A 25,092-nucleotide genomic window follows, 5' to 3' on the forward strand; every position below is an offset into this window, starting at 1 on the left:
TTGCACAACTTACTTTTCAGAAAAGCTCAGATCAGATGGAGCTCCATTTATTCGTGTGGTATTTCGAAAACCGTTTGGCCCCAGTAAAATAGAGGCAGAACTCAGAAAGTGGTGGGGACACCACGCCATTCAATTTCCAAACTCGTAGCTGTGTTTACCGGCCATTGGGCGATCGGCATACACGTGGAAAAGCTAGGCTTACCACTAACTCAAGAAGCTGTGATTGCTGAGCACTTTTTCTGTAAGTGTCCGAGTTTGGTTGCTAAACGTTTAACAAATTACAATTTCTACTTTTCCTCCATATTACTCAAAATTTCTAGAGTTAGTAACCCAGTGTCTTGCTAAGGGAGCCCATTTGTCAAGAGGGACCGAGAAAGCTGCTTATTGAGGAAACCTTTTATTATTGAATCATGACACCGTCCGACAGAATTCAATTTTTTCTTTCAAAATGTTCTTTTGAATCAAAAATGTAATTGATGCTAATAATAATAATTGGCACGTACACTTCTGTTTGGTGTTTGGCCGAGCTCCTCCTCCTCTTTGTGGCGTGCGTCTTGATGTTGTTCCACAAAGGGAGGGACCTTCAAATGGACAAATCAAGCCGACTCCGAACGGCAGATATTTTTATGAGGAGCTTTTTCATGGCAGAAATATACTCGGAGGTTTGCCATTGCCTGCCGAGGAGCGACCGCTATTAGAAAACACTTTTTCTTCATTTTGGTGCTTCACGGAGATTCGACCCTACGGTCGCTCCGAATTCCGAATGGTAGTCACGTACCAACCTATTCGGCTAAGGCCGTCGTAAAATGTAATTACTCTGAAGTAATGTTGCCTTCTGAATTCCAATGCGTTAAAATAAATTAAATAAAAATAGCAGACATGTTTTGTGAGAGTATTCTACATATTATTTATTTCTTCTACTTTATTCTTTATTTTTTCTATTTTATTATTTATTTTTACTATTTATTATTTTACTGGCGACTATTTCCTTTCACAACTAAAATCAAACTGTGAAGACATTCCAAAATGTTACTTTAAACCACATCGACAGCAAAACTTCCATTTATAAAAACAATTTTAAAGTAAAAGAAAAAAAAAATAATGAAATAAAAAGAAAAATGGTACATCGACGACTACGTTCGGACCATACAAATACGTAAATACAAATGATGTGATAGTTATTTTTGTTGTTTTTTTAATCCATTTAATTATTGCAATCAGTTTTCTAACATTCAGCAATATTTGTACTTAAAACTAAGACATTTGATTAAACATGCATGAAAAGCACCCAGTGGTGCAACCATTCCTAAATTTTTTGCTTGTTGCCATAATAAGTCCTTTGTTGACTTCCTCTCTAGTCCGTTAAAAGAGATGGAATAGAGAGTTATTTCTGTGATTAAAGGGTTTGTGTGTGATTGAAGTTTTTTGTTGTGAGATGTGGCAAGCTTTTTTATTGCTTCAGCTATTGTGAGAAATTTGAGGATATATTGGACATTTGTGATTTTATCTGGTGCGTTTGTCATCATTCTTGTGGCTTTTGTTTGGAATATTTGGAGTATTTCGATGTTAAAGTTAGCTGTTGTGCGCCAAAGTTGTATGTCATAGGTCCATATTGGTTTTAAGATAGCTGAGTAGAGTAAGAGCTCGCTTTTGAGAAAAACATGAGAATTTCGATTAAGTAATCCGTATAGGTTTCGAAGTTTAATTCCAAGGGCTTTGCTTGCTGTCGAGGTGCATGCCGATATATTTTGTAATATTATTTTGTGGAAGTATTACATTAATGAGTTTAACGGGTGGGCAAGTGTTTCGTCTGAGTGCAAAGGTAACTTGAACAGATTCTGCCTCGTTAGCTTTTATTTTCCAGTCTTTCAGTCATTGAGCTATTTTATCAAGTTCTTTTGGAGTTTGCGGGAAACCACTTCGGGGTGTGAGTCTATATAATTACATTTCTATTATTTTTAAGTTACCTTTAGACTATCTACTACACATATACATACAATAGTCCTCATCTTTCCTTCTGGGTATGTTTACATGCATAGGCTTGTGTACATACATATATACGCACAAATGTGTGTATGTTTTCAAGTATATTTGAGACGTATCATGAAATAAGTCATGTACTTATTTTAAAAATAGAAGCTGATCGAGAGAGCAAATTATAAATATTGAAAATGCACATACACACACACATACCTATGTACATATATGTATATAATCCATTTCCGCTGATATATTTTATTTATTAAACAAAATTAGAAGTCAAGGTTTTTGTAAATTTTCAATGTTTGAAGCAACAAATTTATACGATGCCAATACTAATCCATATACATACATAAATATGGTACGTCTGTAGGTCAGGTGCGCAATCAGGTTTTTATTTCGGGAGGGTTTTATAAACTCACTCAATGTTTTAAAAAAAATTAATAATGAAATATATAAAATATTAATAAAACAATCATTTTTGAATAAAAACATATTAAATCTAAATCACAATTACATAATAAATACATTTCGTCACATGAAAATAAAAAACTCTTCTTCTATTTTGGCTCAGAACAATTTTTTTCTGAAAGTTTGTAAGTCTCTAACGATATATATGTACGAGTACATTATCGAAAATGTTGCACAGACCGAAAAACTATATTTTTGGGTGGGGCCCAATTTTAGCTCAAGGTTCGACCAAACATAAATGCATTCATAAAGATTGACTCTTTCGAAATTTGGAAGAAGATATCGTTACCGTCAATGGCCTTCAGTAGAGAGCAATGTTAACCAACCTTTTGTAAACATTTCCGAACTATGGTCTCAATGCTACATACCAAACAAAGTACCCTCCGCTCAAAGTTGTGTAGAAGAAATCGGACGACTGGGTCATGCCAAGGCTAGCGCTCATCAATTGACCTCCGTGACCAATCCACTTGACGCCCTCGATTCATTTTTCCGGGGCTACGTGACGTCCACCAACTAGTTTGGTCGAGATCGATGACAAAATTCGAGACGCAACTGCCGGAATAATGATGACCATTTGAATCATGTGATATTCTATGTAACTTCAAACAACAAACCTTTTTCCGGGTTCGCAACCTCAGGAAAGCAACACTAAATGATCGAAATAGCTTTGTTTTCAGTAATATTGCCTATATCTATATATTTGTACATTTGTGTCGTGGGCGTCGTGCATGAAACAGCAAAACGATGGAAAAAGTGTTTTCTAATAGTGGCCGACCCTCGGCAGGCATGTCATGAGAAAGCTCCTCATAAAAAAATCATTCCCCGTTCGGAGTAAGCATGAAACTCTTGGTTCCTCCATTTGTGAAACACAGACGCACATTACAAATAGGAGGAGGAGCTTGGCCAAACACCTAAGAAGTGTACGCGCAAATTATTTATTTATTTTATTTTTTATTTGTACATTTGTAGTTGATATTTCTAAAAGTGATTCAAGATGTTTTTACGTGAAATTATATTCTTCAAAACATGTACTTGACATATACAAGGTGAAGTCCAAAATAAACGAGACTGAGATAAAATCGAAACGATATGCGCTTTGTTCTGATAACTTCGAATTTATTTATTCCTCTGGCCTCGAATACGCTGAGTGATTGATGGATATAATTCGATTTCTAGTAAAAAAATCAGTCACAATAGTGGATCGATGAAATGCTGCATTGCCCTGCAATAAGGGCTAGCGAATTCGACGAATTCGATGCAACAAACGCTTCAAAATGCCAAGATAGAGAATCACATTGACGGTTTGGCCCTTTTGCACGAACTCCTTGTGAACAATTCCCTTGGAATCGTAAAAACAAATGAGTATCGGCTTGATTTTTGACTTCTCCAAATGTGATTTTTTGGGTGGAAGCTCATCTGGGGCCTTCCATTCGGCACTTTGACGCTTAGTTTCAGGTTCATGTTGGAAGCACCACGTTTCATCATCAGCAGTTACAATGTTGTAAAGGATGTTCTCGTCTTTTCTTGCCTCTTTAATCAGGTCTTTTAAATGTTGAATTCTGAGCAATTTTTGGTCCTCAGTTAACTTGTGCGGAATGAAACGTGCACAGATCTTTCGTAAGCCCAAATGATCAGTTAAAATGCGATAAATCGATGTTTTGGAGGTATTCAATTCCGATTCCATGACTTTCAACGATTATTTCGGTTCATTTTTGATAAATTTACAAACAATTTCTATGGATTTTTCGGAGATTACTGATTTTGGGCAGTCCGTATGTTCATTGTCATTTATGTCCTCGAGATATACAATCACCGCCATACACTTTTTTCATCAATTCAAATGTTTCGGTAAACGTTTCATCGATTTTAAAATAAAATTTGATATTAGCTCTTTATTCAAAACTCACTTTAGTACCGATGACACAAACATACTGACACTTTAGACGCAACCACTTTGTTTCCACTGAACCGAATGTCATCAAGCTTTCACTGGAAGTCAGCTAGGTATGTAACTTACAACGCATAACTCATTAAAAAGATACAACCACCAAAAACTTTTTTATGATGCCAGTCTTGTCTATTTTGGACTTCACCATGTATATACTACAATGCGAGTTATCACGTATCGGCTCACACCAAAAAGTTTTTCAACTTCTTTATCATCATCACGCATAGTGCTCGGTGTGAGCCTTAGGTTAGGTTAAGGTTAGGTTGACCTGGCTGTGTAGTAGATATCTTGTAATAAGTCTGCATCTTCTAAGTAAACTGTGAAGCTCTAACCTCGAGATACATTCCAGCTTCTCATATTGTAGAGATCCTAAGCATTTCATTCGTGTTCTAGCTAATACAGGGCACGAACCTAGAAGGTGTTCTAAAGTTTCCCTCTCTTCTAATTCATTTCAAAATCTGCAGTTATCATTGCTTGCAATTCCTATCTTTAAGGCATGTGCCGCTAACAAATTCTGGCCTATCAGTATACTTACGAGTGTTCTGCTTTCTTTTCTGGATAGAGAAAAGATGATTCTGGCATATTTATCGGCACTCTGTTTACACATGATTTTCGCTGTTTTGCAGGAGGCTAAGTTGTTCCACCTTTTGTCTATCCGTCCTTTCATGCCCGCAACGATGTCGTTGTAGATCGGCTTTAAAAGTTTTAATACGTCGTTTTGTTGTTCAAATGACATGTAAACTGCGCTCTTGATAATCTCATCTACAATTTCATTTCCCGCAATGCCCTTAATCCCGGGTACGCAATACATGTACAGCCGTCTGCGGCCAATCTCTTTATGGCTTCCCTGCTTCTAAAAACATTTTTAGATGAAATTTCATATGAGTTTATTGCTTTTATCGCTGCTTCACTGTCAACGTATATATTTATTTGGAGTTGCTCGTTGTGTTTGCGATTGGAAATTCTGCAGCCTTTCCTACAGCAAAGAGCAATCGTTGTACCATCCGTTCTACTGATCAGCAGTCCTAGATATTTAATTTGATCCACGTTTTTCAAATTTATTTAGTTCTGGCGCTTTTCTCAACATGATAAGTCTCGCGAGGTATTTCATTGATCCTTACTGCAAAGAATACTTCTTTTATAACATTCATGCTTCTCGCGAGGATGACCAGGTCATCAGCAAAGCCATATATTTGGGATGGATCGACTTGTTTTATTACAGAGTCTATCAGATCAGATTGAACACAAGTGTGGACAACGCGTCTCCCTGCTCTACTCCGGTACAACTCTGAATAAATCAGACGCAGAATAAAAAAAGTTTTTAAGCACCCAAAAGATCGACTTATTGAATCAAAGTGCCCAAGGAGGAAAATTAATTCTCTAAAGAGCAACAAGTTAAGGTGAGCTCAGAATTTTATCATTTAGGCGTTCTTTTAATGAAAAAAACTCCTTAATAAAAAAGTGTATAGCGCTGAAGTCAGAATGGAGGCTGTATTTAGCAATTGCTAGGTCAATACAGGGATATGGGGCTCATCATATTTTCAAGAAGCTGATAAGTTCCAGTTGTGCTTTATTAAAAGGATACGAAGATTGCCTAGTTTGACTCCAACCTTATATAACTTTTGCCTGCAGATCTATCGGAAGGAAGTTCAATGTCGCATGTAAAGCTTTCGAAAGTGTGGTGGTTGTTGTTGCATATAGGAGTAAGTGAATTCTCTAGTAACAATTGTGGCGGAACGCAAAAAGAAAGCGGAATAAATCATAAATAGTTCATAACAAGTTTGAGTTTTCAAAAAGCAGAAAATAAAAAATCCAATCGAAATAAGAGTGTAAACATTTGTACGTGTGTTTATCAATTTACATATAATTTTAAGGTTTTGTTTTGCCATGTTTTAATTGATTCTGTCACCTTGCACTTAACGCTCGGATTCATTTCAAATGGAAAACTGCATTGCCATATTTCGTTTCGACACCACCTAAGAATGAATTTCCGTTATACATACATATCTGCATATGCACACATATACGAACCCAAGAAAACTGTTAATCAGTAAGATGAATTTTCATTATCTCCGGTAAAGTTTTTTTTTTCTCTAGGTCAAAAGGTATCAATTAATTTCAGTTTCATCGTTCAAAAACATATTTAAATAGAAGCAATGGCGGCCACCAATATGATCCGCTCTATTTCCAATAGCCTACAGTCGAGTTCCTTATCAGAATGTTGTTCCGAGTTCTTCTCAAAGTACTCAAACATTCACATGCGCCTACAAATAAAAATGAGATGATTTTCGAGAAGTGAGTTGTAAACCTTTATAGAGTCTGCTGCTATTTTCATTAATAAAAAGTTGGTGACTTTGACAAGACGTTCAGTGCTTAAGATTCAGTAAAAAGTGAAAAGTTATTAAACGGACTGCGCTGTAAGCAAGAGGGAAGGCAAACATGAAGACATTCGTAGCCATTCTTTTGGCAATCTGTGCCTGCATTGTAGCAGCAGGTAAATTAATTCGATGCAAACTTTCGTTTTTTTGTGTTTAAGCGTTAAACAATCGTGTGCACTATAACTTTATTGCAATATTTTAGAATCTAAAAAACGAAATCTCTACAAAAATAAAATAATTAACCCACAAGGGACACTTTTAGCGCTCTCGCCTAATTTGGCTGAGTATACTTCGACGCAAGGGATGTTTTCGATTTAACTGTATATATTATATTTAAGTTTTGAATTGAAGTCATTGTTTTGGTGAGACGCAGTTATTAAAGTGGTCAAATGGATCTTTATAAATAACTTGAAAAATGAAAATTATCCGGAAAAGTTTTCATCTCAGAAACAGTCACAGTTCAGTACAAAATGCATTCAAATTGTCAAAAAAAAAAAAAATAAATAAAAATACATTTTCCAGTTAACAGCTACCTTAGAGGTAAACTCCTCTCCGTTTTGTACAAAATACAGAGGGGCTAAATTTTAGAAGGCCCAATGTACCACCTAGGAACGACGAGAAAATATATATAATATGTAAATTGTAGAAGAAATTTTAAAAATAACAAATCTAATCTTCGGTTTTTGGATGGTTCTTGCCTTATAACATTATATAATATCTTAATACTGTAGTGTACAGAGTTTATTCTGTGTATTCGGAGTACCTTGGGTTATTGTTTCTTATCCCTAGTCTAGATTTCTACTAGTACTTTGTTAGTACTTTGCTGCTTCTTAAGCCACCACAACAGCTAAGTGTAGTAGGTGAAGGTGTAACTTTGTTGTTTTTTCTTTATCTTTCTTCTGGTAGAGAATATACCAATTTAATACCTTGCGTAATATGATCTGCAGACCCTCTTCACGTTATTTAATACAACTTTGCTTTATGTATCACCATTTCTGTTCTTCCTGTAGGTATGCTGAGAAATTTCGTTAAACAATTTTTTGGGGCTAACAGACCTTTATAGCTCGTAATAGGAATGAACAAGTAAGCAAGTGTTAAAGTGTGCGGATTCGCCTTTTGTGACAGCATTGAAGAGGTCTTACAAATACGGTTGCTGAAATTAACAAAATTTATTAAATTCACAGTTTGGTTCAGAGTTGACTCAGCAGTGTAAAGGATGAGCTCCAACGGTGTATCACAATGGGACTATTCGGGCCACTGCACCTAACCTAACCTATCCTAAGCTTTTATAAAACTTTATTTGTGCTGGTTGCTAACTTTAGAATCAGACAAACTCATAGACAATGAGAGTTATCGCTTGTTAAGTTTGACGAACGGCAGACGGTTTTTTTTCGATCTCTGCAATATTTTCACTGGATCTAAATGAGGTGGGGAGCAACAAGTGCATGAATTCATTAGGCAGTATCTATCTTCATTCCTTTATGCTGTTACATAAAACTGCTATGTGAGCAAAATTATAATACCCTTGTGTAAAAGTGAGCGCAGGTATAAACATATAGAGCCTAAACAGTTATATTAAAAGTATAACATTTTGTGGGCGTGTCCGAGCGAGCGTATCTGTAGCCCCATTCGGCTAATCTCGGATTCAAATCAACTGCATACGAGAAAGATCAAATGATAGAAAATGTTTTTTCTATATAATATCACTCACACTTCGGTAGGCAGTGGTAGGCCTGCGAGAGTATTTTTGCCAAAGCTCGTTATAAAAACCAGCCACCGCTTGGACGCAAGGGAGAAGAGTGTTATTGGCGTACGAATTCGATGGCCTTTAAAAAAAATAAATAAATAATTGGCGCGTACACTTCTGTTAGGTGTTTGGCCGAGCTCCTCCTCCTATTTGTGGTGTGCGTCTTGGTGTTGTTCCACAAATGGAGGGACCTACAGTTTCAAGCCGACTCCGAACGGCAGATATTTTTATGAGGAGCTTTTTCATGGCAGAAATACACTCGGAGGTTTGCCATTGCCTGCCGAGGGGCGACCGCTATTAGAAAAATGTTTTTATTAATTTTGCTTTCACCGAGACTCGAACCAACGACCTCTCAGTGAATTCCGAATGGGGATCACGCACCAACCCATTCGGCTACGATGGCCTTTAGACTTCGCATAATTGCGACTTGGGATGATCTTCTAGTCATTCAATTTTTGTGCGACTTCTTCCATCATAACCGGATGAATGCTTGCTTTCAAGTTGAACGTAAACCAAGGGCTTGATGCACAACTATAAATCCTCGAAAGAAATCAAATCATATGACTGTGCGGCTAATTCAGAGGCCCATTTTAAGACGTGATTCGGCCACTAAAAATTCGTTTCAATAAGTTAATAATTTCACCCATTGCATGGCATGTTGCACTGTATTTTCGGGACCATTCAGACAATTGATATTGAAGTAGGTAACCAAGAAGTCGAGTATCATTTGCATTTAGCGTTTTCAATTAACGATAATGTTGGCTCCGTCTTTAGTTTTGAAACAGAGTGACCAATAAAGCTTCTACCATGAAAAGCACAGCAAAAACATTGTTTATAAAGTCTTTGGGTAACTTCGTTGGCTGAGTAGTCATTTGTTGCTTAGAGCCGTAACAAATGCTTCTTCATACAATTCGAAAATTTGAAATTTTTGTACCGAACAATAATTTGGTAAATATTTATGTGTATATTCCTATCGTTTCGTTGAGGAGCAAAGACCCGTCCGGCTGTTCAATAATCGGTTATGATCTAAGATTAGGTGCTGATTGGATCTCTGCATCCGGTCTTGGTACTGAGGTTATCAGTTAACGTCCAGGTAGGCGATGGCAACAGCGTTTCCTCTCTGCAGATGTTCTCGGCTCAGCCTATTGTCGTTGAGTTACTGCTCATAACGAATAGCCTGAGGTGACGATTTGAGTCGCCTCTTATGACAGGCATCGCGGACAAACTCTCTAAATGTCCACTTTTTATAAAGATGATTCATAAATCTTTTCTGGGCAATTTATCAAAGTATACTGCCCAGAGGTATATTAAAATTATGCCAATAGCTGGTTAAACAAATTCCCTAGAGAAAGCTTTAAATGTCTAAAAAAGCAACTGATAGATGAATTTCGTTTTCTTCTGCTGGCGCTATTCGAATCTTCTAAATGTGGTGAAATTTTTTTTATTCATAATATTTTCATTACTGATAACTTTTGACCTTTCCACGAATTATTTTATAATACCAGGCACTATCGCTGATGCTGGCGCAGCCAGACATACCCTCACATGCGTACATATAAATTTTTCTATTTGAATTTGAGTACACATTTATGCTACATATATATGAAATAATAAGATTATGCAATTATTTTGACGTATTAATCTATTCAAATGTGTATTTTAATATTTTTCATTATTTTCCATTTTTTAATTAAAATCTATTTTGTTTTTCAGAGGAACTGGAGAGCAGGTAAAATAAATACAAATTTCCTTGTGAATTAATTAGTAATACCTATAAATAAATTAATTAATATAATAATCAATATAATAAATTTTGTATTTCTTTTTAAGGCATAATTTCCATAAATTGTAAGTACCTAAACAATGAAGGAATCTTATTAGTAAAGAAATTGCAATTGCATTCCTAATTGGCTTGGTACAAAATTTTCTCAAAAACTTATTAGATCCCAAAATTTTTTTATCAACATATTTTTTAATTTAAGACATAGATTTTGAATTGAGTTTCATATTTAAATGCATTTTTTATCTAAATATAGACACTACAGTCAGCACCAGCAAACGGTAGAAGAGGCTAAGAGGAAAATTGGAGATGTAGTGTCTGAATTTGATGGGTAAGCAAGCATTTTTGTAGATATACACAAAGTAGCGCACAATTAATCACCCCATTGGAAGATTTATAATTTTTGTAAATGGTTTCGTACCTCAATCATATTTGGTGACAGCTGCAGTATACAAACAGACCAGCAATGGAGCGCTTAAAGAGCAAAATAAGATTTTCATCACTCAGAATCATTTTCTTTGTTTAGTAAAAAAGTTTTTTAAAAATAAAATAGGATGATTAATTTGCGCCACCTTGTATAATATACATACATTATTTACATATGTGTTCATCGAACTGAAAAATATAATTTTATATTTCTCAATTTTAAGTATGCGATATTCAGTAACCTTCAGCCTTCTACTTCAAAAATCGTATGTTAAGTGATAAGCGTAGGAGGAGTGTGGTCGAGGTAGAAAAGAGAGACGCGCATAATGTTCGAGTTGTGTTTGAGTTATTAGCACATTAAGTAAAATATACAGAAGTATCGTGGAGCTTGAGGTTGGCGCATACCATTTATGAATTGGGTGACACAATTGGGAGGAGTTTTACTATGGCTGGGCAAAGCATGGCGTGATATACGCTTTTAGTTTAGCTTTAGGTGCTGGCTCTTCCAAGTCATGTTTTGTTGGCCGCGATGTGCCGCGGGGGCTAGTCCTAGGTCCCTTTTGTTCATTCTTTTTGTGAATGGTACGAGGGTTGTTTGAAAAGTCAGTGCAAAAATAAAAACTACGTAATTGTTTGAGGTAAACCTTTTTTTTCAACGTAGTTTCATTTTAGGCTTATTCTCTTTGCGCAACGCTGTTCTACTTTGGTGATCCCTTTCGAATAATAGGATTTGTCCAAGTCCGAAAAATATCCATTCGTTTCAGCAAACACCGAGGAGGAGTTTGAATAAAATCTTTTTCCTGCCAGATATTTCTTCGAATTGAGGAGAGAAAAGTAGTCTGAGGGTTCCGAGGGAGCAAAGTCTAGACAACAAGGAGAATGTGAAGCGAGGTGTAACTCTATTTCCATTAATTTTGTGACCACGACTGCTGAGAAGTGAGCTGGTGCGTTGTCGTGATAGAAAGGAAAATCACTCGACTTCGTCGATTCAAATGAATGCCAAATACGTAGAAATAACGATCTGGCTGAAACTTGGTTTGTGTCTTCCAACAGATACTTCTAACTAAACAGTAGTGATAGGCCAGGATCTTGAACATAAGGATGTCGGCACAAAATGAAATTACGAATAGTCGTTCTATTTTACACCATTTCTTTTGTCGTGACATTCTAATGTGCAAAACTTTGTTTTTGTCCTAATACCACACTTTTTGTTTTTTAAATTTGCCTGTAAAATAGCGTTAATTTATTTTCTAGTAATAAATTGTGATAGTTGAGGAGAGTTTTTATCGAAAAAATAAATAGCCTAAACCTTGAATTTAATAATATGAACTTTAATACATCAATGTACTAAGTCCCTACACGTGCGGACAATGTCTGTGCGCTAACATCGGATAAATCTTTAAGGAGGGTTTGCACGAAAGTGCAGAGGATTCTGGACAAAGCCGATGACTGGTGCATGAGACAAGGTCTTTTCGTTAATCCGAACAAAACAACCATAGTCTTGTTTACGAGAAAACGGAAATTGGATGGACTCAGTCTTCCAACCCTGAGGTGTATGACACTTGGTCTTTGAAGTTAAACATCTAGGAGTAATCTTGGATAAAAAGCTGACTTGGGAGACATACGTTTCACTGAAGGTGAATCGTGCATTGAAGAATTTTCAGCAATGCCGTAGAGCCTTTGGTAAAACCTGGGGCCTGAAACCTGCTGTGGTCCTATGGATATACACAGCACTTATCAGACCAATCATCACATACGCTTCTGTGGTCTGATGGCGACGGAGTATGGTTAAGTCCCCAATCCGGGAACTATACAGGCTGCAAAGAAGTGTATGTTTATGCATCACCGGTGCCATGAGTACAACCTCTGGTGATGTCCTACATGCTATGCTTGATTTGCTCCCACTGAATCTTAAGATACAACGGGAAGCAATAAAAACAATGTGTAGACTGCATAAATATGGTTTCTCGCACGAAGACGGAACTTCGGGGCACAGAGAAATCTTTAAGTTGCTATCTGAGCAGTATCCACTGTTTTTGGCACCTAAAGACGACCAAATACCCACAGTTTCATTTGGAAGGAAATTTGATCTCAGATCTCACGCAATGGAGCAATCCAGAATGCATGCAGGAAGGTTTGACGGATATTTTCTTTACCGATGGGTCCAAGAATGAAATAGGGTCTGGAGCCGGATGGTACGTAAACGATAGTAATAAGTGTCACTCTGCTATGGGGGAAATGGCAACTGTTTTGAAATTTTTACCATCCTTAAAGTAGCCGAATGGATAATCGAGAGGAGATGGAGCGGGAAAAAGATTGGAGTTTTCAGTGACAGTCAAGCTGCACTGAAGACCCTGGAGAACGCGAAGCAAACTTCAAAGATTGTTCAAGAATGTAAGAATAAGCTTAATTCTGTCGCAAGACAAAACTGGATTGTACTTACATGACACTCCGGGGTTCAAGGAAACGAAATTGCCGATGAATTGGCCAACCGTGGATCAGCGGTGCCCCCACAAGGGCCAGAGCCAATAATCGGAATCAGTTCCGCAGGAATCATGAATTGGATCAGTGATTATGTAGGCAATCTACATAAGAGCGATGGTCCGGTCTAGAACGCTGCAGAACTGCAAAGTGTTTTGTGACAAGTCCGAACAGAAAACTGTCAAACTTTCTAATAAAATTTGGAAGGAGAGGCGTTCGGTTGATGATCGGTATCATTACAGGACACAACCCATGGGGTCAGCATATGATCATTGAGTGTTTTAGGAGCCACCAAATCTCCTGATGCTTCTTGGTTCGACCTTTTGAAATTTCAATTTCAAGTCCCTACACATTTGGAAGCTTACATTCCATAGATGAATTTCTAAACCGCTTACTAAATTCAGCCAGATTAAAAAGTAAAGAGTTTAATAGAGTCGATGGCCTTAGCTGCTTGTACATATAGACATTACGTTGTATTTTATACTTTGTTTAAAAAATAATAAATATAATAATATTCTTTAATCATTCCATTTGGGAGCATAGGGCCACAACAAGGCTTCGCCATCTGACACGTTTTCTTGCTGTGGTTTTGTCACTATCCCACATGAAGAGAACTGCGGCTAACACTCGCAGGTTCAATCTTCTCCAGGGGGTTTTGGGTGGGCCTCGCACTCTACTTCCTTGGCGATTCCAATATAGCGCATCCGAATAAGTGGTCTGAAGGTCTTCTGACGGTGTGTCTTATCCATCGCTGCTTTCTGCGTTTTATTTGTCATGGGATGGGCTCTTCATCATATGATGAATAACAGAAGATATCAACGAGAAGCTATCAACTAAATATTTAGTAGAATTAAATTTTTGAGCTTGGATTAGAAGTTTCTTATGAGTAGAAGTAAACCCAGGTGCATTATTTAACGCCAAGCTATGCTAAGCCTCTTTCTAAACCAAAATCTAAAGGAGATCCCATGTTTTACATGACTAACTTAATCAAGTGGGTTTTGCAATTTGCTTATAAGGAAGAACTGAAGAATTTTAATTCAAATGGAAGCCCTGTTGTAATAAATGGGACTTTTGAGAGAAATGTGTTCGTTTCTTAGCTGCGTTTAAAAAATATTGTTGCCTCAATATCTGGGAATTTAAATTTTGACTACCAGTATTGCACCAATATTTGGTACAAATTACACTCTCATTCCGTCTGCGTACGGTGGAAAAACATGATGACGCACACCACCAATAGGAGGAGGAGCTCGGCCAAACACCCAATAAAGGGTGTAAAAGCCAATTATATATATAGCGCAATGTTCATAATTTATTTTATTATACTATCCCAGTTAACTTACAACAAATCTGACTTACCCTCTACTAATAACCAAACATTCATATATTCTTATCACTTTATTTTTTAGCCAGCACCAGGCCTCATTTGAAGAAGTCGGCTCCTATGGTGGAGTTGGTACAGTCGGACTTTCAAGTGGTAGTAGCGGCTACGGTAGCAGTGGCTATTCCAGTGGACTTTCCGGTTCATCTGCTCTATCAGGTCTTTCAGCCGCTGAACTGGCCAGTAGCTCATCTTTCGGCGCTTCTAGCAACAGTGCTGCTTCATTTGGTGCCAGTCACTCTGCAAACTTTGGCAGTTCTTCATCGTTTGGTGCTGGCTCGAATTTTGCTAGCGGTGCTAGCAACGGTGCCGCTGTTGTGATACCTGTCACCTCGGGTGGCGCATCAAGCAGTTTCACAGAACAAACTGAAAATGTACAGCAGCAAGTTATACCTGAAATTATTGTATCAGGAGGTGGATCGGGTGGCCATGAAAGCTATGTACACCATGAGGAACGTCGCACTGAAAGCCAGCCCGTCATTACTTACAGTGCACCTGTTGGTGGTGCCCAGAACTACGTCCACCATGAGGAGCGTCGCACTGAAAGCCAACCCGTCATTACTTACAGTGCGCCTGTTGGTGGTGCCCAGAACTACGTCCACCATGAGGAGCGTCGAACTGAAAGCCAACCCGTCATTACTTACAGTGCACCTGTTGGAGGCGCCGAGAACTATGTTCACCATGAGGAACGTCGCGTACAGTCTCAGCCCGTTATTCAATATACTGCACCATCTGGTGGTTCTGAAAATTACTATCACCACGAAGAACGTCGTGTACAAGCCCAACCCGTCATTCAATATACCGTGCCTAGCGGAGGTTCTGAGAATTATGTGCATCATGAGGAGCGTCGCGTTCAAAGCAAAGCAGTACCTGTCATCCAATATACTGCCCCATCTGGTTCAGAGAATTATGTGCATATTAAAGAGGAACGCATCCAACAAGCTGCGCCCGTCCAAATTGTTGCTCCCTCCGGTCAAGAGTCGTACGTTAAATATCGCAAAGTGACCTCTTCGGCACAACCACAGTTCATCGTACCATCTGTCGGCGGCTCCCACTCATCATACCTTCAACACTCAGCTTCTTCAAACGTAGCTTCGCAGCTAAACAATCTGTTAAGTGGTTCATTGACTGCTGGTCAAGCATCTCACGTTGGTGGATTCGGTAAGAGTTATGGTATAACTAATATGATAAAGTAAGTGAACTAAAAAATTTCATATTTCAGGCGGTCATTCCGCACAAAGCGATTTCGGCTCACAGAGCCGTTTCGGCGTTCAAAACGGATTTAGAGCTCAACATGGTTTTGGAGCCCAAAGCAGTTTTGGAGCACAAAATGGTTACAGTGCTCACAGTGGTTTTGGTGCTGGCAGCAATGCCGCACTTACTCAGGCTTCACAGCTTGGTGCTGGTTTTGGAGCTCAATCGAAGTTTGGCTCCCAATTCGGAGCTGAATCTAGTTTTAACTCCAAATTTGGTTCAGCCTTTGGTGCAGAATCCGCATATGGTGCAAATTCAGGCTTATCTTCCGGTGTCGGAGTTGGCGCCTCGGGCTTACATCATTACATTTCCGAGTCGGAGCGTTTGGCAAAGGCGCAAGCCCAAGATATTGGTGTTGCTGGTGTTCGTACCGGTGGTAGTCAATTGGCTGACTTGTCAGGAGGCTATGGCAGCAATCTTGGTCTTTCAGCAAATGTAGGAGGCTCTGGCGGTGGCTACAAGACCAAGTCATGGGAGAAGGCTTCCAAATGGTCCTCACAGTCTGAGGTAAAATTTGTAATAATAGTTTAAGGGAATAGTTTAACATAAGATTTTCTTAATACAGTTTGGACCCGATGGTCAAGTTAAAAATTACAAGGAGCTTTCAACAGGCGAAAGTGAGAACTACGATATTAATGGCCAGCGTGTCGGTTACAAGGCAGCCACAACGACCCTCGACGACAACGGAAAGGTCAGCAGCTACACCCTTCACACATAAATCCCACCTCGATTTTTTACAGTTAAAATACTTTAATGTGTTCTTTTACGCTAAGCTAATCTCGCTGATTATTTTATTGTAAACATAAAGAATTTAAATTCTTAAATAAAGAAAAAAATGTTACTTAAATTTATATAATTCGCTTATTTTTAACTTATCCAATTATCTACTAGAAAATGGTTTCTCTAATTTCCCATCGACCACTTTAATAACTGGGCTTGTGGGTTGGTGCATCAGCCCTGCGCCAATATGGTGATCCCTTCGTTGTCTATTATCAACTATAGAAGTCATACAATAGCAGGGCTTCCAGCTGGGCGTTCTATGGCCAGCCACAGTATTTGGGCGGTATTGTTCGTTATATGTGCGCTCAGTGGTCCACACATTAGAAGAGGGTACATTAGAAGAAGGCACATAGCTGTTCCAGCCATCTCCTCGTCTATAAACGGTTCCAACATTTCCCCCTCGACCATTGCCTGTCGCTACATAAACGGGTACGTTATTTGGGTAGTACTGTGGGTAGTAATAATTAGGGCCAGCACCTTGCCCTCTACTTTCATAACTGCGTCGTTCAGACGAGAAATTTGGATTCCATTGGTTTTTAGGATCATTTGGCTTGCGTGTTTTTTGTGTGGGTCCACTGCGACCTTTAAATATAGGCACACTGGCATCCTCTAACGAACAAGATAATTTAATTAATATAATAAGAAAAATGTAAAATGTAAGCATTATTTAGTAACCTGAACCCACCTTTATCGCCGTCCTGTGCTGAGCTCGTCGCATTAGCATCGCTATCTCCATCTGTCGATATTTCAAATGTTATGTCCGTGTGTATGCCAACACGCTTCTTATGCTTTCCCACGTCAGTTATTTCCACACTCTCTGTGTTCTCTAAGCAGCGAAAATGCATTTTAAATAATTCCCTTTTATTACTTTTTAATTTACCTTTAGACTTTTGTGTGTCACTCGTGTCGACAGTCACGCGCACGCCATGTATTTTCGGTCCAGATTTACTGCTTCCAGTACTACTGCTGGTGGTGGTTGTTGCATCGCTACCTCTTCCGTTCGTTCCACTTTCGGAGCCACTTCTGTTTTGAGTGCCGTCCCCTCTGCTACCTTGCCCTGTGCCAGGTACTATTGGCACATCGGAGGTGTTTTTATTTTCCGCGTCGTCAAAATCCAATTTCGGTGAAACCTTATTCGCTTGAGCTAAAGGGGGGAAAAACAGAATTTCAAATTTTCCAATTTGCAAATGTTGGTCAAATCACGCATATTTAATTATTTTTTATTTGCTTGGTGAGTTGTGATAATTTACTTAGTCTAACATGACGAATGAGACTCATTTCGATTGCAAAAGAGCAAAATTTCAATGAAAAACTTTAAACTTGCAACAGTAATAATAATTATACAATTATTTGTAGTATATTAGAAGTGATGGCAGAATTACAATTTTTTTTGAGTTCACTTTTTGGCATTTTTTAGTTTAGCTTTGTTTGGCGCTTACGTGTACCAAAAGTTTGTTAGCATTCAATTTAGAGGTATCGGAACTTAAATTAAAATATAACAACGAAAATTCAAATGCATTGGGCAATCTTTATTATTTTTGTATAACATAGAACCATTCATGACATTAAGATAATCACTTTCAAATGTTGGCCACAACTGCGCCGTAATACAGCCATCCGTAAATACCAATTTTGAATGTCCCGCTGTAAGACTTTGCTCGGATTTCGTGAATAACTTTAGCAATGTTGGCTTTCAATACCCCAATCGAAACTGGTTTATCCAAAAAACATTTGGACTTAACATACCTTTAGAAATAAAAGTCCAGAGGCGTGATATCACACGATCTTGGTGGCCAATCCACTGTCACGCGTGATCTGTCAAAAAAAAACCCCTATTCGAAAAAGTACCTCCAATCTGATTACCCTTTACAAATAAAAATATATATAAATTATGAAAAAATACATATAATTATAAACAGCCTTATATCCCCGACCATTCAAGCCCCTTCAGCACACCTCAATAAATAAATGACAAATCAGCCACATTTTGTTAGTGGTAGTGGAAGCGGTATAAAACTGTAGGGATGTTTGTGGAGGACAAACATAATTATATATTTTTATAAATAAATTAGTCACATCATATCTTTCGCCCGACCTTTTCTTTGCCATCCTCATGAGGCTTGCGCGTAGTTACATACTATCATACTAATGAACTCATCACCCGGGCTTTCCTAGTAGTTGATCCCGTCCGCTAAAGCTCCATGTAATGAACTACTAAGTCAAAATGTTTCGGAGGTTCAGTGCTCAATAAATAATTACTAACCAATCCAAAAGCAAAAAAGGCTAATTCCACCGGTTTACAAATAGTTAACGGGGTTTTTACCCTCGGAACAGATCATTTAATTAGTATGTAAAATCGGTCACTGAGTGCGAAAATGTACATCATTTTCTTGCTATCATGTAGTTTTCGAGATATCGCCCAATAATGGTTTTGGATTAAATAAAAAAGTAGATCTTGAAAATGTAAAATATTTGGAGAATCCATTAAAGGTCATACATTTGTTATCTTATCCCTATTTTTGCATTAAAACTAAGCATTTTCAAGATATTATATTAGTTTAGATAAAAAAAATCGCCGATATTAGTCGTTGCCAACGTGCAAAGGTCCAAATATCTTCCGCAGAATTTTTTTCTCAAACACTCCAAGCGAAGCTTCTTCGGATATTATCATCGTCCAAGCTTCTGCGCCATACGTAAGGATGGGCATGATGAGAGCCTTGTGGAGTGTTAGTTTTGTTCGCCGAGAGAGGACTTTACTATGCAATTGCGTACTTGGTCCAAAGTAGCACTTATTGACAAGAGAGATTCTACGTGAGATTTCAAGGCTGCCATTGTTATCGGTGTTACTGCTGGTTCCTAGAAAAACGAATTCTGTTACAACTTCAAAATCATAATTGCCGCCTATTTGTTTGATGACAAGAGGTAAGTCGTTTTGTCCTGGTTCACCACCAGACTCATTCGCTTTGCTTATTTATCTACTTTGGAGATGTCAGAACTAACAGCGCGGCTGTTAAGGCAGATGATATCAATATCATCGAAATACGCCAGCAATTGTACGCTCTTATAAGAAATTATGTGAGTTCGTGGCCTAAATGAAAAATGATAATCACTAGGTGCCAAATGGGTACTAAATAGAACTTCCCATTCAAACTCTCTGAGCTTTCGGCGCGTCGCTAAAGGCGTCAGTGACCTGACGTTGTCTGAGATGGAACATAAAACCGTGCCAATTCTGGCAGCTTCTGCTCTATTGTCTCGTTCAATTTGGTCAGTTGTAGACAATAGACACTCAAATTGAGTATTTGGCTAGATGACTACAGATTTTTGTGGGTTATTATCTTCCAATCCCACCAAACACATAGCAAAGGATACTTGACCAGTAATCCGAGCTCGGCGAACGTGTTGCCCGACGCAACATGATTTTTTGATCGCTAGTTAGTATACGGTTCTGAAATGGGTTAGCTACGTTACGTTTCCGCAAATAATAGCAAAAGTCAATTCGGAAATTTTGTATCTCGGGAAAGAAAAGTCTTATCTATAGAAGAAATTTCATATTTTTAGGACTCTTTCTAATTACAAAAGCGGAAACAATAGTGCTTATTTTTTAATTTTAGCTGCCTTCAATAATATTTCAATCACAATTTTTAATAGCTGTTTGGAAAAATACGCAGAACTGCCAACTTAATTTGTGAATGTGGTATGGAAACAGGGTAAATCGCAAAAGCTATTTTGGGTTCTGGAGCTCAATACTATTGAAAAATATTTAAGAAGTACGATGACTCAAGAGCGGTTGAATGGGAAGCTCCTCTTTGAATCTATGGAGACTCAAATTCCCACAGGGGAGAGAGTTTTAGAAAGAATTATAACGAGTAGAAATCAAATTATATTTAGTTTGTTTTATGTTTGTGCGATTAAATGCCATTAGCTGTTTCATTGTAATTTTAATTTAATTTTATTTCATTAAAAAATGTGTTTCTGTTATTTTATAATTAACTTTATGATGAACAGTGAGAGCATTTTACACAAATATTTCAGAAGGATATACGAGCAGGTCTTAAAAAACGCCTGAAAGTTTTCGGGTTGGTCTTCATATCAGCTTTAAATTTACGAATATGGACAAAAATATATACCAAATTCGAGTTTGTTGGAAAACTTTACTTACAGTGTTAGACAAAAGTCCCCCATTTTCGTTAACTTGAAAATCCAAATCAGTTTTTTGAAAAACGTGTTGATACAGCTTTATTTGAAACCTTTCTCTAATCACAATAAACTGAAAAAATGCAAGTCTTATCATGAAATAACAAAGTTATGAGGGAAAAACAGAAAAACTGCGTACAAAAAAGTCTACATAAAGTACAAAAATGATTTACTTTTGTGTAAAAACTTTGCTTTACATCGTGGATGTTGTTGCTTTTTAGTATTTAGTTGGTTTACCATTAGCACCAATAACCACTTGAAGCTGACATGTCATCGAGACAACTGGATTGTTTGGACTTTCAACTTAAACTTTTGTCCATCACTGTAAGTGTTTAAACTTCTTGGAACAGCGCATGTATCAGGTCAGTCCATAAGTTCGTGCGTATTTTACCCACAATTTCACTTTTGTACGATTTTTGCATACAAAAAATTATTCGCGGAATATAACGGAACTATTTATATTTTCTTTGATATATTGTGCATTCAACAAGTGATTTCAATCGCGGATAGAAGCACGTGTTGTGAAAAAATAAAATGGAGTCTTCGAACGCGTATTTTTTTTATAAAAGTGGTAAAAATGCAACAACTGCTGCTGCAGAAATAAACATTGTTCACGGAGAGGATACCGTGAGTGTAAGGACTGCACAAAAGTGGTTTTCAAATTTCCGAAGTGGTAATTGCGACGTAGTTTTTAAGACCGGGGCATTTTCCTGTAAGAACAAAGACGGCGATCTGGTGACTGACGTACAGAGTAATCTTAAATTATGGAGGGAACACTTCTCGAACCTGTTAAACAGTGACAGCTGCGCATGTCACAGAGAATGTGAAGATCCCGATACCCCAATCGTTGACGACGGAATTGTCGTTCCGTTACCCGACCATGATGAGGTGGGAATAGCAATATCACGGCTAAAGAACAACAAAGCCGCGGGCGCCGACGGACTGCCGGCTGAGCTATTCAAACATGGCGGCGAGGAGCTGGTAAGGTGCATGCATCAGCTCCTATGCAAAATATTGTCGGATGAAAGCATGCCTGCCGATTGGAATTTAAGTGTGCTCTGCCCAATCCATAATTGTGCCAATTACCACGGGATTAGTCTTCTATAAGGTTCTAGCGAGAGTATTGTGTGAAAGGCTGAATCCCACCGTCAACCAACTGATTGGACCTTATCAGTGTGGCATCAGACCTGGGAAGTCTACCATCGACCAAATATTTACAATACGCCAAATCTTGGAAAAGACCCATGAAAGGAGAATCGACACACACCATCTTTTCGTCGACTTCAAAGCTGCATTCGACAGTACGGAAAGGAGTTACCTGTATGCCGCGATGTCTGAATTTGGTATCCCCGCAAAACTAATACGGCTATGTAAGATGACGTTGCTCAACACCAGCAGCGCCGTCAGAATTGGGAAGGACCTCTCCGAGCCGTTTGATACCAAACGAGGTTTCAGACAGGGTGGCTCGCTGTCGTGTGACTTCTTTAACCTGTTGGAGAGCATCGTACGAACCGCAGAACTTAATCGCTCAGGCACAATTTTTTATAAGAGCGTACAATTGTTGGCATATGCCGATGACATCGATATCATCGGCCTTAAAAACCGCGCTGTTAGTTCTGCCTTCTCCAAAGTGGATAAAAAGGCAAAGCGAATGGGTTTGGTGGTGAACGAGGACAAAACGAAGTACCTCCTGTCTTCAAACAAACAGTCGGCGCACTCACCCATGTCACTGTAGGCAGTTATAATTTCGAGGTTGTAAAAGACTTCGTTTATTTAGGAACCAGCATTAACACCGATAACAATGTCAGCCTTGAAATCCAACGTAGAATCTCTCTTGCCAACAAGTGCTACTTTGGATTAAGTAGGCAACTGAGCAGTAAAGTCCTCTCTCGACGAACAAAATTAACACTCTACAAGACTCTCATCATGCCCGTCCTAACGTATGGCGCAGAAGCTTGCACGATGACAACATCCGATGAAGCGACGCTTGGAGTGTTCGAGAGAAAGATTCTGCGTAAGATTTTTGGACTTTTGCACGTTGGCAACGGCGAATATCGCAGACGATGGAACGATGAGCTGTATGAGCTTTACAACGACATAGACATAGCGCAGCGAATAAAGATCCAGCGGCTTCGTTGGCTGGGTCATGTCATCCGAATGGATACAAATGCTCCGGCTTTGAAAGTATTCGATGCGGTACCAGCTGGTGGTAGCAGAGGAAGAGGAAGGCCTCCTCTGCGTTGGAAAGATCAGGTGGAGAAGGGCTTGGCTTCACTTGGTGTGTCCAACTGGCGCCGGTTAGCACGAGAAAGAAACGACTGACGCGCTTTGTTAATCTCGGCCAAGATCGCGTAAGCGGTTATCGCACCAATTAAGAAGAAGAAGAAGAATTGCGACGTAGAGGATGTCCGCGCACTGGTTCAGTTGGGAAAGGTTTCAAAGCTTGCAAAATGGGTTCCGCATAGACTTTCCGTCGCCAACCTTCAGCAGAGAGTGAATGTGTGTTCTCAGCTGCTGCAACGGCTTGAAAATGAAAGTTTTTTGAACTGTATCGTTACTGGTGTTAGATAAATATGAAACACCATAACCGACCCCTAGAGATGTCCTTCCCCCCAAGATTCTCCTGTCTATATGGTGGGATTTGGACGGTATTGTTTGTTATGAACTTCTGGAACCAAACCAGACGATAACTGCTGATTATTATTCCCATCAGCTATCAAACCTAAATGAGGCACTTAACACAAATCGACCGTCTTTAGTGAATAGACGCAAAGTTTTGTTTCACCACGACAACGCAAGACCTCATACCGCAAGGCAAACATTAGGCACGCTGAACGAGCTCGGATGGGAGCTAATGCCGCATCCACCATACTCTCCAGATATTGCACCCTGTGATTATCACCTTTTCCGTGGACTTCAATCCCATATGAGCAACAAAAACTACTCCTCAAAAGAAGCTATAAAAAGTGATATTGAAGCGTATTTTGGCTCCAAGGACAAACAATTTTTTGAGCAGGGAATTAAAAATTTGCACAAATGAAGGAAAATATATTATTGATTAATAAATACTTTAAACATCTTTTTTATTAGTTTTAAAACCACCTTTAAAAAACGCACGAACTTATGGACTGACCTGATATTTCATTAGTTAATTCAAGGTTTAAAAAGTTGTTTCTCAATTTTTAGCTGTTTTTGCGCATACCATGGAATCTTATAGCAGTTCTTGCTTACAACCTTCCGATAGGGTGATTCATTTTGCACCACCTTGTATTTCTAAGTGTTGTACGTCTTAGTTTTCCACGATTGAACCTTAAATGTTCATAAATTACAGCTGTTACCACGACGTTGATATGTATAAAAACAGAAATAAACTCAAAATTGGCGGTCGTAATGGCGCACCCATTTTCATTAGAAACGATTTTTCTTTTTTACATATGTAAAGTCGATTTTAACCACCATTCGTTTCTATTGCTTTAAAAAGTTATACCATCTCACCATGATATTATTCGCAAAATGAAAACACTTTATTTTATTTTTTTTTTTTGTCTACTTGTTGATTTTTTTTAATTTGTTCGGAAAGTGATTGTTAAAAGTTGAGCTTAGATTAATGTTTTCTTGGTCGCACCTTTGACATTTTGCGGCAACAACACGAAGGCAATCAATAATGACAAAAAACAGATCCATGATGTTATTGATAAATATTCCCCTCTCATTGTGCAGGAATTATCCAATTATAAGAACATTTACGTTGAATATATCATAAATCTTGGTTAATCTAATACTTGAAAAAATGGGTTTTTACTACACGATTTTTGCCGTTCACGTTTGAAGTTGGTTTACAACTAACGCATCCGATTGTTCAAATTCTTCACAGAACTGTTTGCTGGATATTTTGAAATACATAGAAAAAACCCATTCATTATGATTGTACTTGTGCGAGTATATACGTGAGTATTTGATAATAATAAAAGGAAACGCAACAGCAAAAAAATTGTTAGTAGCCAAATAAACTTAAGTAAGAAACAATTTAGAATCGTAGAACAAAAAAAAATTATAATAAAAAAAGTTTATAAATATCCACTCTGAGCTGTGAGCTTCAAAGCGTTTCATGTTGGAAATTACCCGCAGTTAATTCTCTTATTAAATCGTAGGAGATTTTTTCACGCGCACAATCGACATCTCCACCGACGCATCCAGCACCAGCGGCCAAGTTCTCGCTGCCTCCAGTTAAGTAATTAGAAACTTACATACCTACAAAGGTATACATACACACAC

The 25,092-nt window shown here is 38.2% G+C and overlaps 2 protein-coding genes across 3 annotated transcripts; one reads left to right on the forward strand and one right to left on the reverse strand.

The window, feature by feature from the left end:
• Positions 1-6,722: 6,722 nt before the first annotated feature.
• LOC129247200 (hornerin) lies at positions 6,723-16,699 on the forward strand. Of its 2 annotated transcripts, XM_054886211.1 has the most exons (7): positions 6,724-6,893; positions 10,238-10,253; positions 10,355-10,372; positions 10,561-10,635; positions 14,618-15,750; positions 15,812-16,350; positions 16,409-16,699. In XM_054886211.1, the coding sequence occupies exons 1-7, from the start codon at positions 6,839-6,841 to the stop codon at positions 16,559-16,561; spliced, it is 1,989 nt and encodes a 662-aa protein (XP_054742186.1). In that variant the 5' UTR covers positions 6,724-6,838; the 3' UTR covers positions 16,562-16,699. The 2 variants fall into 2 exon arrangements, with proteins under 2 accessions (XP_054742187.1, XP_054742186.1); XM_054886212.1 differs by lacking the exon at positions 10,355-10,372 and having other exon boundaries at positions 6,723-6,893.
• On the reverse strand, positions 16,696-24,649 carry LOC129247201 (uncharacterized). The gene is made up of 4 exons (XM_054886213.1): positions 24,443-24,649; positions 17,504-17,767; positions 17,309-17,449; positions 16,696-17,232 (listed from the first exon to the last, which is right to left on the reverse strand). The coding sequence occupies exons 1-4, from the start codon at positions 24,528-24,530 to the stop codon at positions 16,724-16,726; spliced, it is 1,002 nt and encodes a 333-aa protein (XP_054742188.1). The 5' UTR covers positions 24,531-24,649; the 3' UTR covers positions 16,696-16,723.
• Between the last annotated feature and the right edge of the window lie 443 nt (positions 24,650-25,092).

This window comes from Anastrepha obliqua, chromosome 5, assembly GCF_027943255.1.
Source record: "Anastrepha obliqua isolate idAnaObli1 chromosome 5, idAnaObli1_1.0, whole genome shotgun sequence".
Classification (NCBI taxonomy): domain Eukaryota; kingdom Metazoa; phylum Arthropoda; class Insecta; order Diptera; family Tephritidae; genus Anastrepha; species Anastrepha obliqua.

Excerpts from the sequence above, each read along its gene's own strand:
- LOC129247201 (XM_054886213.1), bottom strand. The coding sequence starts at position 24,530 with ATGAGAGGGGAATATTTATCAATAACATCATGGATCTGTTTTTTGTCA. Across the intron at positions 17,768-24,442 it reads GTTGCCGCAAAATGTCAAAG|CTCAAGCGAATAAGGTTTCA; the intron begins GTGCGACCAAGA and ends TCCCCCCTTTAG. Across the intron at positions 17,233-17,308 it reads AGCACAGGACGGCGATAAAG|AGGATGCCAGTGTGCCTATA; the intron begins GTGGGTTCAGGT and ends CTTGTTCGTTAG.
- LOC129247200 (XM_054886211.1), top strand. The coding sequence starts at position 6,839 with ATGAAGACATTCGTAGCCATTCTTTTGGCAATCTGTGCCTGCATTGTA. Across the intron at positions 10,636-14,617 it reads GTAGTGTCTGAATTTGATGG|CCAGCACCAGGCCTCATTTG; the intron begins GTAAGCAAGCAT and ends TTTATTTTTTAG. Across the intron at positions 15,751-15,811 it reads ATCTCACGTTGGTGGATTCG|GCGGTCATTCCGCACAAAGC; the intron begins GTAAGAGTTATG and ends TTCATATTTCAG.